The 13,033-nt window shown below is 48.1% G+C and overlaps 1 protein-coding gene across 1 annotated transcript in view; it reads right to left on the reverse strand.

The window, feature by feature from the left end:
• Positions 1–13,033, reverse strand: part of LOC144146606 (fatty acid synthase-like) — a 141,234-nt gene that overhangs the window by 39,691 nt on the left and 88,510 nt on the right. Inside the window, exons 14-16 of the mRNA XM_077678542.1 lie at positions 12,365–12,538; positions 9,111–10,329; positions 8,113–8,267 (exon numbers count right to left, since the gene is read on the reverse strand). Of these exons, the coding sequence (XP_077534668.1) occupies positions 8,113–8,267; positions 9,111–10,329; positions 12,365–12,538 (1,548 nt within the window). The remainder of the gene's footprint in view (positions 1–8,112; positions 8,268–9,110; positions 10,330–12,364; positions 12,539–13,033) is intronic.

A 13,033-nucleotide genomic window follows, 5' to 3' on the forward strand; every position in this document is an offset into this window, starting at 1 on the left:
CTTAAAACACAAGCAGTGCATACGTGCCAGCCCATTCAGCATAACACCATAAGCAAATTTAGCTGAGCAGCGTGGCACATAATTACACTATGAGTGTATTTATGCCTCTCGCCCTTCGTTCAAGGGGGTCCAGCTACAATACCTGCCTTGCCCACGCACGGAACAAAGAGTTTTAAGAAGGGAAGCCAGGGCAAAACGATCCTCGGTTAACGCGGCATTTGCGCCGGATGACCTTGTTTGGGTTTGGATGCCGTTCCGACGTCGAGGACTATCGTCGAAACTTCAGCGCAGTTATTTAGGGCTGTACAATATGCTTGGTCAATTTAGCGAAATAACTTACGAGGTGGACCCGAGAATGCTGGTGTTGCCGGGCGTTCTCGATCTCGACCCGAAACGGTTCATTTAGTGCGTACGGAACCATACGTTTTGCGATAAGGCGACTTCGAATCATGTTGATACTTCGAACCATTCTGTCTTCGAACCATGTTAATACTGATCATCTTCCACATAAGGGTGATTCCATTCCAGGGGAGAGGTAGTGGTACGTGTGTGGTCTGCGACAGGGTGCAGACGGTGCTGACCCAGCGTTCTCCAATGGACACATACCGTCCGGAGCGGGTGTGCTCCGTTCTGGCGTGGGTCTCCAGCATCCTCATTATCGTCACAGAGATATCACCGCCTAAGGCGTAATAAACACGAAGACGTGCCCATTCCTGAGCGCGTGTTCTTGGTGTGTGACTGCTACCAAGCATCAGGCAAAATAAAAGCTAATTGAAATACATCATCATATCCGCGGTTCTACTGGCCCTGATCAGTCCTTTCACCATGGCAACTATATATATATATATATATATATATATATATATATATATATATATATATATATATATGTGCGTGTGCGCGTGTGCGTGTGCGTGCGTGTGTGTGTGGGGGGGGGGGGTGCTTGCGTGCTGTAAATTTCCGTGTGAACGCCCCTACCGAAACACCGGCAACCACCTTTACGGCGTAAAATACGTATTCAAGTTACTAAAAGGTCCCAACGATCTCCCGCCCCCTAACATCGCGCTAGGTTCGACGGCTTCGAAAGCCCGGGGAGCTGCATCAGCAAAAGCGTCCGCGTCCGCGAACACCATCGGTGAGTCGAATTGGAACAAAAGGAATACAACCTTCCCGGCTTTTAGTTGGTATAACCGCGGTTTGGGGTGGTGGTGCGGCTCCTTTTTTCTAATTTTTCGCATGTAAACCAGAAGTTCGCCCATCCCGTATTTTGCACTTGTTATCTCTGCAGTTTGGGCGAGCCTTACGGACCTTTACGGTAATATATATATCTATACATATATATATATATATATATAGAAGGGCTGGCTGCCAGCCCTTATTCTTCCCTGAGTCCCTCATTTCCCATTTCTGATTCGCATATATATATATATATATATATATATATATATATATATATATATATATATATATATATATATATATATATATATGCGAATCAGAAATGGGAAATTAGGGACTCAGGGAAGAATAAGGGCTGGCAGTCAAGAAAACCTCGGAAAGCAAAGGGGGGAATGCGGTAGATCGGATCCCAACCGGCGGGAATTTTTTCACCACTTTCTTTCTGACTCAAAAAATTCTTCATCTGTTTCTTATATATATATATATATATATATATATATATATATATATATATGTATCTATCTATCTATCTATCTATCTATCTATCTATCTGTCTATATATATATATATATATATATATATATATATATATATGAAATGAGGTTTTTTGACCAGGCTTGCTGTACAGGCGAAAGATAAGGAGGGCACAGTCGACACTGGGAGAATTAGGTAGTGCGAGGGAACCCCGTCGCTCTGGCGATGACGGTGCCTCTTCCGAATTCCGCTTCTTCTACCGATGATGATATGGTGACAAACATCACCTGCAGGGGATTGGCCATGGTCCTGATGGTTTCGGTGAACGTTGCCAATATTGTGCATTACAATCAGCCCGAGGCTAAAAGGGCAGCCACCCTGGTAACTCAAGGCGCTGACTAAACAAGTGGGTCGTAGGCTTGAGACGTGCAACATGCACTGCTTCACGACCACGGCATCAGAGATCCTGGGAACGTGTTAGGTGTTCGGCAACGTAATTCACTAGCGAAGTCTGTTCAATGACGCGGTAAGGGCCATGATAGTTTGAGATGAATTTCGAGGAGAGACCAGGAGTCCGAGTGGGTACCCAGAGTCATACATGAAGACCAGGAACGAAGCTCGGCACGGGCTTGCCATCAACGTGAGATCTTTGGCGGCCTCTATTCTTCGGTGGTAAAAGAACGGGCAAGTTGCCGGCATTCTTGTGCGTGCTTGGCGGCCTCAGTGACGGGAGCACAAGCAAATGGATCGGGACGATACGGGAGAATAGTGTCGAACATACATGATGTCTCACGCCCGTATGGAGGAAAAAATGGAGAGAACCCCGTCGTAGTACGAATGGCGGTGTTTTAGGTGTACGTCACGTAGAGAAGTACGAGGTCCCCATTTCTATGATCGGACGCCACGCACTTAGACAACATATCTCCAAGGGTGCCGTTAAAACTCTCTGTGAGACCGTTGATCTGCGGGTGGTAAGCAGTGTTCATGCGATGGGTGACATGGCATTCTGTAAGAAGCGCCGAAATGACGTCAGACATACAGACGGGGCCCGGTCACTGAGCAGTTCTTTAGGCGCACCGTGACGAAATATAAAGCGATGCAAGAGAAACAAGGCAACGTCACGAGCCATGGCAGGTGACATAGCAGCGGTCTCTGCATACCGGGTTAACTGGTCAATGGCCGCTATACCCCAGCGGTTCCAAGCGGCTGTGCAAGGTAATGGCCGTACAGGTAAATTCCAACACGTTCAAATGGCTTGGCTGGGCAAGACAGCTGTTGCAAAGGGCCCTTCGGATGAGTCACCGGCGATTTGCGTCGTTGCCAGTCTTCGCAGGACCGAACGTATTTGAGCATAAAGCTATACATCCCACGCCAAAAGTAACGAAGGCGCAAACGTTGATAGGTTTTGAGCAGGCCTACATGTCTGCACAAGGGATCAGAGTGGAAAGAGGCGCACACATGGGATCGCAGATGTTGCGGGATGAAAGTTACCATTTGCGGCCGCCAGAGTAGTAGTTGCGGTGATATTGCAGCCAATCGCGTACTGCAAAGTGGGATGCTTGCCAACGCAGAGCCCGCATCGCAGCGGCCCTTGAAGGATTGAATAGCCAGTTGGTGAGGGAACCGTTCCACGAATCCTTCCGTTGCTCGCCTACCATATCGGTCACAGAAAAAGACACCAGGTCACCCGGCTGTTTCTAAAGGTCGGAAGGAACTGGTGAACGGGACAGACCGTCGGCATCACAATGCTTCTGACGGTACCTGTATATGACGCGTATGTCTTGCTCTTGTATTCGAAGCGCCCATCGCCCAAGATGACGTGCCGGATTCTTTAACGAGGCCAACCAGCAAAGCGCATGCTGGTCAGTGACCCCATCAAATGGGCGGCCGTATAGATATGGTCGAAACTTAGCAAGCGCCCAGATGATGGCCCAACACTCCTCTTCGATTACGGAATAATTCGCTTCAGCTTTGGTCAATGTGCAGCTCGCATAGGCAATGACATGTTCGTGAACACCAGGACTTCGTTGGCAAACCACGGCCCCAGGCCAACCCCACTAGCGTCACTATGAACTTCAGTAGGAGCTGTAGGATCGAGGTGACGAAGTATGGGAGGCGAGGTCAGTAGACGACGCACAGTCTAAAACGCGTCGTCGCAAGCTGGGGACCAATCAGGTAAGTCACTGGCACCACCAAGGAGTTTTGTCAATAGCGTAGTGATAGAGGCAAAGTTGCGGATGAAACGTCGGAAGTATGAGCAAAGGCCTATGCAGCTCCGAAGAAATTTCAGTGTAACAGGCATCGGGAACTGGGCCACTGCACGGAGCTTCGCTGTGTCGGGTAGAACGCCGTCCTTGGAGACAACATGGCCCCAGATGGCTAGCTTCCTTGCAGTGAAGGTGCACTTCTTCAGGTTCAGTTGAAGTCCAGCTCGAGCAAGACAGGGTAAAACCTGTTTCAGGCGGTGGAGGTACGTTGACAAATCGGCAGCAAAAATTACAATGTCACCCGAGTACCACAAGCAAATTTTCCACTTGAGTCTCCTCAGAATATTGTCCACCATGCGTTCAAATGTTGCCGGGACGGGGCACAGCCCGAACGGCATAACATTAAATTTATATAATACATCAGGGGTTAGAAATGGCGTTTTCGGGCGATCAGCGTTCGCCATAGGTACCTGCCAATATCCGGATCGCAAGTCGACACGAGAAAAACTCCCCCTACAAGCTGTCCAGAGCGTAAGCGATGCATGGGAGCGGATAGATGTCTTTTCGCGTGATATTGTAGAGGCGACGGTAGTCCGGACAGAAGAGAATGGATCCATTCTTTTTTGTGACGAGAACGACAGGAGATTCGCACGGGCTGCTCGAGGGTCCAACAACTCCACGCTGAAGCATGTCGTCCACATGCTGCTCGATAGTCCGGCGCTCGCATGGGGAAACGCGATAAGGCCACTGCCGAAGGGGGGCATGGGTACCAGTGTCGATGGTGTGTGCTCGACTGTAGATGTGCGGCCAAGCGCGCTTTGGGACAAATCGAATGACGAATGAAATCGCTAAAGCAGCGCCACAAGTCGGGATTGCTGGGTAGGGTCTAGATGATCGTCAACAGAGGCTAAAAAAACATCGGTTGATGGGTCCGCAGCAGGCGGACAAGGGTCAAGTGCGTCAATCTGAAAGCGAGGCATGCCGTCCTAAATGTCTATCACACGACCATGATTTTTGTATTCCAAGCTGCCAAGTGTTTCACGCTCCAAAAGGGAGCACGGTGCCAAAGACACGTTAGTGACAAACATGTTGCTCGCTCCGGCGCTCATAGTAAGAACGGCAAACCGCAGGGGAAAACATTTGCGGTGGAGAATAGCGTCAGAGGGGGTAAACAGCGCAGTGGCATTAGTCGTGGATGCGCTCCGCAAAGGCACACAAACAGAAGAAGAGGCCGGGACGTCGGTGTCGGTTTCCATGACGAGTTTGGTAGTCGGGGCAGCGTTTCTTTCATAAAATAGTGCGTCACAGAAACTCAACTTCTGCGCGAGCACAGTCGACCACTGCGTTATGACGTGACAGGAAGTCCCACCCTAATACGACGTCGTGGGAACACGCCGGTAGCAGAATGAATTCAATGAAATACAGGACGTCCTGAATAATGACTCCAGTCGTGCAAACGGCTGTTGGCGCAATGTTGGGCGCGCTTGTGGTTCGGAGCGACAGCCCATGTAGAGTCGTCGTGACTGGTGCAGTGAACAGCATAGATCGGCGTGGATGACGGAAACGGCAGCTCCTGTGTCTACAAGGGCGACAGGGCGAAAAGCTTCTACGTTAACGTCGATAACATTGGTAGGGGACAGAAGAGGATGAGGCCTTGGACTTTTCGACGTCGGCGCAGTTCTTGCCTAAGGAAGTGCGGTGACTAGTTTTCCGCGTCTTCGGCGTCAGCACTACGTCGCATCGGATCGAGTGAGCGACGACGTGTGGAGGATGAACGGCGTCGGTCACCGTGGTTAGATCCGAAGAGCGAGATGCAGTCAGGGAACGAAGGGGCGCCTGGGCTTGGGCCGACGGCGGAAAACCGGCATGTGTAGCGTCCCATAGTGACGGCGGACGGCGGCGGCAGTAGCTTGCGACGTGCCCAGGTACTCTCCAAGCAAGGAAAATAGGACGATAATTTGGAGTACACCATGGACCACAGGTCCGAGGATTAAACCGGGGAGGAGGATGGACAGTTGGTACAGTCAGAGGTCGCACAGGCAACGTCGGCGGGTACGTCAGGGCTGACTCCGGCAACCATCTCGGGTTCGCATGGAGAAGCGGAACGAGATCCCGTCCGCTTGAAGACTAAGCTACGCCCACACGTGGAGACGGCGAGACAGACGATGATTTGTATTCAGATTCTGGGCAGGAGGACTTCGCTTCTTGGAGGCGACACATGAAGCAAGAGTGAGGGGAGGCAGTGACATGCCGCCATAGAGGGAGACGCCATAGAGGGAGACATGGCGCCATAGCCGCGTGTGCCGCCCTCTTCCTCCCCCTTCGAAACACTCTCCTCTTTGCCCTCTTTCTGAATATGCTGTGCCTTCGGGACGCAACCCCGGCGAATCCGAGGTAACGGCTGGATACTCTCTGTTTCCACTCTTTGTAGAGCCACGTGTGGGAATTCAAGTCGCCGCATAGGCAATCGTTCCGGGTCTCGTTTACAGGTTCGCAGTCCAACCACCTTCACAGCGTGAATTGTAGCCGTTTTTGTGTGGAAGAACGCCCGGAAAATGCGCGAAAGGTTCGTCCTGGTTACCCACACTGAAGTGCTTCTAGCAGATAGCCATAACCTTGCTGAGTTCTAGAGAATCTCGAATGCGGGGTTGCTTAAGGCATGCGCGTCGTTGCAGCTGAAAGAGCATGAATACATTGACATGTGCACCAAGGCTTGGCTGTAATGCAGTCTGCGTGTGGTTAGAAAGGAAAACTTCGTCCTCTAAGTGTTGGCTCAGCTTCATAGTACCCATCCTCTGGACACACTCTGGTTGGTACACTCGGGTTGTCAGCGCGGTTGGCCGGAGATTTGTATGCTTTGTTACGCCTACGTTCTGGCAACTGAGAAACCCTATCGAGAACTGGTGTAGATAATTCGAACGTAAAAGTGAGGGTGTGCCTACGAATGCGTCACACAATATCAAATAGTGACCAAACAGCGTGTCGTGGACACTGTTTTAAACCCCGCAAGGCCTCCGGCTTCAGTGCTCACCATGCAGGATGTATTTAACAGAAATGGATTCCCACAAACCGCCAGGTCCCTAGACATGTTTTCTGTACAACTGCGGTGGTGTACGAGGTTACGATTGTGTGCGGTAAGGTGGAATTAGGCCCAACAAGATGATGTGTAAATGACAGGACGAAGCATCACTATGCTTGTCTTGAACCTTCAACCCATTCCAACCCCTTGTCTCAAGTGTCGCTGCACATCCAAGTTTAAAAATATGATTGAAATACTAAGTGATAGCTCAAAGTTTGGGCGCAACATTTTGGGAACGTTTTATATTAGAATCACGAAAAAGCATCGTTGCATTACGTAATATATTTTGGTATCATGAACACAAAATGTTATTTTTTGGCCAAGTAATAGGAGCATATATTTCTGGTGTTTTACGCGTGTGTTTTTTGGGGGATTGCTGGGAATATTGCGGCAAAAGTCAAGTCGGCGCAATATTAGTTAGGCTTTAGTATTGGCCATGAACGACTTTTGTTCGGTAGGGGGGTTATGTCTCTTAATTGACTCCCTTGTTAGTCCTACATTGTTCTCTCTATTTTCATTTTTGTTGGAATATTTTTCCCCTCTCGAAATGCTTCAAGCAAGCTTCGAATTTGAATATTAGTGGAAACATACCTTCCTCTTTACAACTTCGTTGTCTTTTGGTCTTAAATTTATGTGAATAGGGGAAAAACAAGAACATGCATTTGAAATACGACTTGCGGAAATGACAGGGAATTGCATCATTTATTCTGTAACCCTCGCTGCTGTAGAATGTGTAGCAGTGAACACACGCCTGGATATTTGCGTTGCGATGGATAATTTGAAGTCTAAGATATCAAGCAGAAACTCTCTTTTTAAAAAATAATTGAAGAACAGGAACTGTAAAATTTTCACTTCGGATGTGAATATTTGGGCACACGTACATCATTTTTTATAGTAAACTGAAACATTACAGTACACAATTCATAGCCGAATATGCTCAAATGATAGTGTCACGTGTTTGAATTTATTGCATTTATTTTTGCGTTGCCTTTTTCCATTCCTCATCTGCCGCGGGCCGCATGTCTGGCCATAAATTTTTACAGAGTTGTGACAATGCTTTGAAACATTTAGGCGTGCGGTCAAAAACAAGCCGCGATATACAGCGGATAAACTCACCAAACCAAACTCACGGATACAGCGGATACAGCTGCGATATACAACGGATAAACTCACCAAACGGCTCAGCCACATGCCTGTATGAACCCCACTTTCCGTCCTTGTAGATGTTCATGACCAAATCTTTTTCAAGGATATCACTGTACTTTGGGTTGTCAGGGCTAAAATCTGCCAAATCAGTCGGTATCATCTGGCTTGCATCGCACAGGCACCTGTAAACAGACGACGGTAAACATCGACCTGAATGCTTTAGCTTCAATCTACCTTTGCAATTGTACCAGCTGTGTTATCCACACAAGTTTTTCGACAGCAAACTTGCGTAATCGCGCAAGCTCTTGTGGGCCTGCATGTTCGGGTTAAGCATATATCATAAAGGGAATGTACCGCTAGGAAAAACAACAAAATAATTTTAATACAAAATATACGACTGTAGAAGACAACACCAAAGTTGAGACATTTTTTTATCTGTTGCGTGCACCGCGAGTCGTTTTAATGCAGCATCTCTGTGCGCATTACGCGGGGCCCGAAAGGTAAATCTGTAGAAGAGAGAAACAAAAGGCAACTGAAGGATAAAGTTTTATTTACTAGTTTTGTCACTGCGGATGTCTAATTTTTGTTAGTCCGAAATGTAACGTTGGGAACGTGTCGGTGTAACATTTTTTAAGCGTAGTTCATGTAACACCGCCGAGAAAAGTTCGACCTGCGCGATTTGTCTGGATTAGGCCTTCCTATGCACAGTTCTGTACGTCGACCTATTACCAAAAATGCCAGCATAATAACTGTTGGCTTTCAATTAATTGAAAACAAACTAAGAGGATCGGTTTTTTTTTTAGTTTTTCTCTGAGCGTTAAATCCCACAGGGGTGTAATGGCGGACGGAGCACATTCTTACATTGACCAATATTGACGTCGTAACCGACCGCGCCACCCTCGCCCCCCCCCCCCCCCCCCCTTCACCAAAAAAAAAACAATCCTTAACAGACTTTATTCAGCGTATAACAAACAAGCGCGTAGAGTTTTCCACTCGGAATTTCGCACAGCAAGAATGCTTTTTACCTGATATGACAGCCAGCAATTTCCAGGCGGAGACAGTTGGTGAAGCCTACGATGCCAGTCAGTCCAGATCCATTATTGAGGAGGTATAGGTTCTCCTCGACAGGTCGGCTTTCGAACCCACGAACCTTCTCCTTCAGTTCTTCAACCCAGCCGAATCCCGACCGGGGTATGGTGATTACTTCCGACTTAGTGACTGAGATATCCGTACGCTTCCTCAGCAGGGCAAGGGCCGACAAGTTGTTAGACTTGAGGGCTACTAACCTGAAACCGCTGGTCCCAAACATAGACTCGATGTTGGCGGTAACGTGAACTCGCGGCAAAACGTTCACTAACTTCGACAGCAGCCTCTCAGCTGGAGTGAGTGCTGTACGGTAAGCCAAAAGGATAAAAGATTGATGTTTGGACCCAGCAGGGATATGTTTCGATAAATATTCAATGTTATCGGAATCTATGCCAAGATCCTGGGCCACAATCAGGTCCGCTTCGCTAAGGCAGGTAAGATTTGAAGCGCTTCCATCCCAGATAATGGTTGTGACCGTTTCTGGTAGCTCATCAGCACCGATTGCGTTCGGTGACGTTTGAGCAAGCGTGTATTGGATTTTACGCGCACTGTCTGCAACGGAGAGCAGTGGAAGGAGCTTCCCTGCCAGTGGCAACTGCGTTTCTTGAGAAGCCAACTCCACAACCTGAATCTTGGTCATGTTTACGTTCTCCAACACAACATCTACAATAACTTTTAAAGCGTCCCCTCGAAGTAAAGCCACGTGCAAAAGATCTCTTTGCAAGTCTTCTTTTTGAGAAGCAAACGCCGCATGTGCGGACGGGACAAGCGAGGACTGCGTGCCATCTGCTTGCTCTAGCAGAACATTGAGAACCCGGAGCAAAGCGTGATGTGCTTGCTGGTTCCGAGAGTATACGCTCAGAACCTCCTGCGGTGCTTCTAGTAAACATTCCTGTTCGAAGGTCGCATCGTTGTAGTTCCCGTATGAAGCAAGCACGAGCTTAGCGGTATGACAGCAAGCCTGTGCGTATTCGCGTACGCGCATTTCTCGGTGGTGGCTTGCAAGTTCGTCGTCGATGTAAGGTACAAACTGGTACTCGTGAAGTGAGGGAACCTGCTGCAATGGTCTCCTTGGGGCAACGCCAGGATTGAGGCCACGAATGGCAACGCCACCAGCACGAATCATGTTGTTGTAAGGGTCGTAGAAAACGTCGACACCTATACAAAGGAGGAGAAGAGCGAAAAAAGATGATTACGAACGAAACCACGCTAAACGACAAAGTGCCTTTAAGCTTAAACTTTACCAGCATGAGATTTTGTCACGTGCACCTAGTATTTAAAGTTTCCGTCAGTCGTTACCTCACTTGCCCGACAAGCGTTAAGAAGCACTCCGAATAATTGATAATATTCGTGTGGTCAGAGGGCCAGGAACGCACATAGAAGTTCTCTCTATACAAATGATTGGGCAGGTCATACCTGGCTTTAATTTTGTTGCACTGGAAACGTTCCTGCTATAACCCACTAATAAGCCCTGCGAACCAGGCGTGGTGGCTCAGTGGCTAAGGCGTTGCGCTGCTGAGCACGAGGTTACGGGTTCGATTCCCGGCCGCGGCGGCCGCTTTTCTGATGGAGGCGAAAAGCAAAAATGGCCATGCGTACGAGATGTCGGCGCACTTGAAAGATCCCCAGGTGGTCAAATTTAATCCGGAGCCCTCCACTACGGCGCGCCTCATCGCCTGCGTTGCGTCGGCGCGATAAACCCTACAATCAATTAGCGGTGCGAGGAGTGGATTACAACTTACCCGCTTACAATGACACTATACAGCTGGGCTAATATGCGCTGGAGGAGATGTGTAGGCGCCAAAAACGAGCAGTCGGTACGCAGATTCGGCGCTCTCGTTACATAATTAGACTTTAAATTCTTCGTAAGCCTACTGAAACCAACCAGCTCATGTCCATGCGCCATGACTGAGCGATAGACCTACTCCAACGATGAAAGTGACTGGAACTGGATGACCGCAGCTCACTTCAACACCCAATGCCGCATGCGAAAAAGAAACGCGAAGGATTTTTTTCGGGTACTGTACACATTTAAAACCGTCATGCTATTGCGACAAACGTCTATAAGCTGGCTTGCCTTACAACAGCTTCAAAAGTTGCTCGCAGCATTCGTCACCAATTCTCAATAATTTTCCTTAAGTTATTTCCCGGTGCCTGTCGGTTAAAATACGTTTCGACTCAAATTGCGATATTCTTATTTCGAACACTACGTCAGGCCGTTTTTCTTTGGGAAACACTGTTAGTCTGCCATAATCGACAGGGTGTTTCGGGGAAGGCTTTAAATAGTTTTACAAAAATGGGCTACCGGATGTAAAGTTTTTCTCGCGCGAAGTGATCAGGGGCCGTAGCGGATGCCATAAAACAAGTTCCGTTTGCTATTAAGGGGGAAAATTAACTATAACTTGTCAAAAACTCTTCTAATAATGCAGGTAGGCGTCAGATTGTCATGTGGAAATTATGGGGGATCAGAAGTAAAATCGATATCCAGCGTTAAATTTGCGAACCTTCATTACCTGCAGACCAATGGGCTGAATAATTCAGTTCCCCGTACGCGCCCATTAGGAACTCGGTGGCTGAAAATCGCCGCAAAGCCATGCACCCGTGTTGACGCCATTTAGAGGTGGGCAAAGCCTTGCCCCCGTGTTGACGTCACTTAGAGGTGGGATTTATTGACAAACCACAACACCTACCCTCTCCTCAGCAACAAGTGCTGAGTCACATTTCGAGCCAGAGTTGCGCCGCAGTACAAAGCGCCACTATTTCTCTGATAATTTTTAACATAGCTTTGTTCCAACAACCCCTTTCTGCAGACCATACGCGGAGAATGTTACTTACGAGGACAATTTTTCTTCCTTCTATACACGGACTATGTTAGTTGCTCTGTGCACAGAATCTAAAAATTTCTAACGTGGTGTCTTGGTGGAACCAGCATGAAGCCCACGCGATGTAGCAACAAAAGCATCATCGATAATTAACGTCGTGCTTTTTCAGTCAAAGAACTTGAGCAGATGCATTTTTTTGTAAGCCGAGGGTTATGTTAGGCATACGACAATATTCACATTGACATCTACCAGTGCTAAAATATATGACCGATACGAAGCCCTGCCGAGAAGCCATTCTTAGCAATAGCCTTACAATACAACGTTTAAAAGACTCCCTTTTTCTGTTCATTGGTGCCGGGTTCAACACTTACCTGCTTCCCCCACTTGCTTCACCACTTGTGCATGCACTTTAGGGTCGACAACGCACGACCGGATTCTCAATGGAAGGCACATGGTCCGTAGGGGGACCGTCATTGCAGCGGTTTGAAGCATGCTGTCAATGAATGTGACCCAGTTGTCAGCCCACCTGAGTTTTCCAAATGGCTCTGCAAGAGACATTAACACAAAATAACGATTAGTCTGTTCTTAAAAACGAAAGAGCGAATAAGCGCCTTCACTGTGCAGGCTGACGAGGCACTGGTTTGATCTTGGCTGAGCTTGCCCTTTCTGTTTCCGCTACCCCTCTATCTGCACCCCTCCACTTGGAACGAACGAGGGAATACACGCTTTCACTGCGCAAGTGCACAAGGCGCTTGCTTAACCTTGGCTGAGTTCGCCTTCAATCTTTTCTCTGTACTCTCCGCATACACGTCATTGGAACAAAGGAGCGAGTAGAAGCTTTCACATGGCACGCTGACAACGGGCTGGCTTGGCCTTCGCTGAGCTTGAAGGTCATAGTGAGGAAAGCAGGCGTTCCCTATAATTTTTCAGGAGTTTTAAGCTTCGGTTAAAAGAATAATTTTCTATATACGTTGACAAAAGACGCCTCGGCAACAAGAAAATCACTAGAAACACGAATATTGTTACAGAATGGTCAAAAT

Source organism: Haemaphysalis longicornis, unplaced genomic scaffold, assembly GCF_048455015.1.
Source record: "Haemaphysalis longicornis isolate Haplotype H1 unplaced genomic scaffold, Haemaphysalis longicornis Haplotype H1 scaffold_7, whole genome shotgun sequence".
In the NCBI taxonomy this organism is placed as follows: Eukaryota; Metazoa; Arthropoda; class Arachnida; order Ixodida; family Ixodidae; genus Haemaphysalis; species Haemaphysalis longicornis.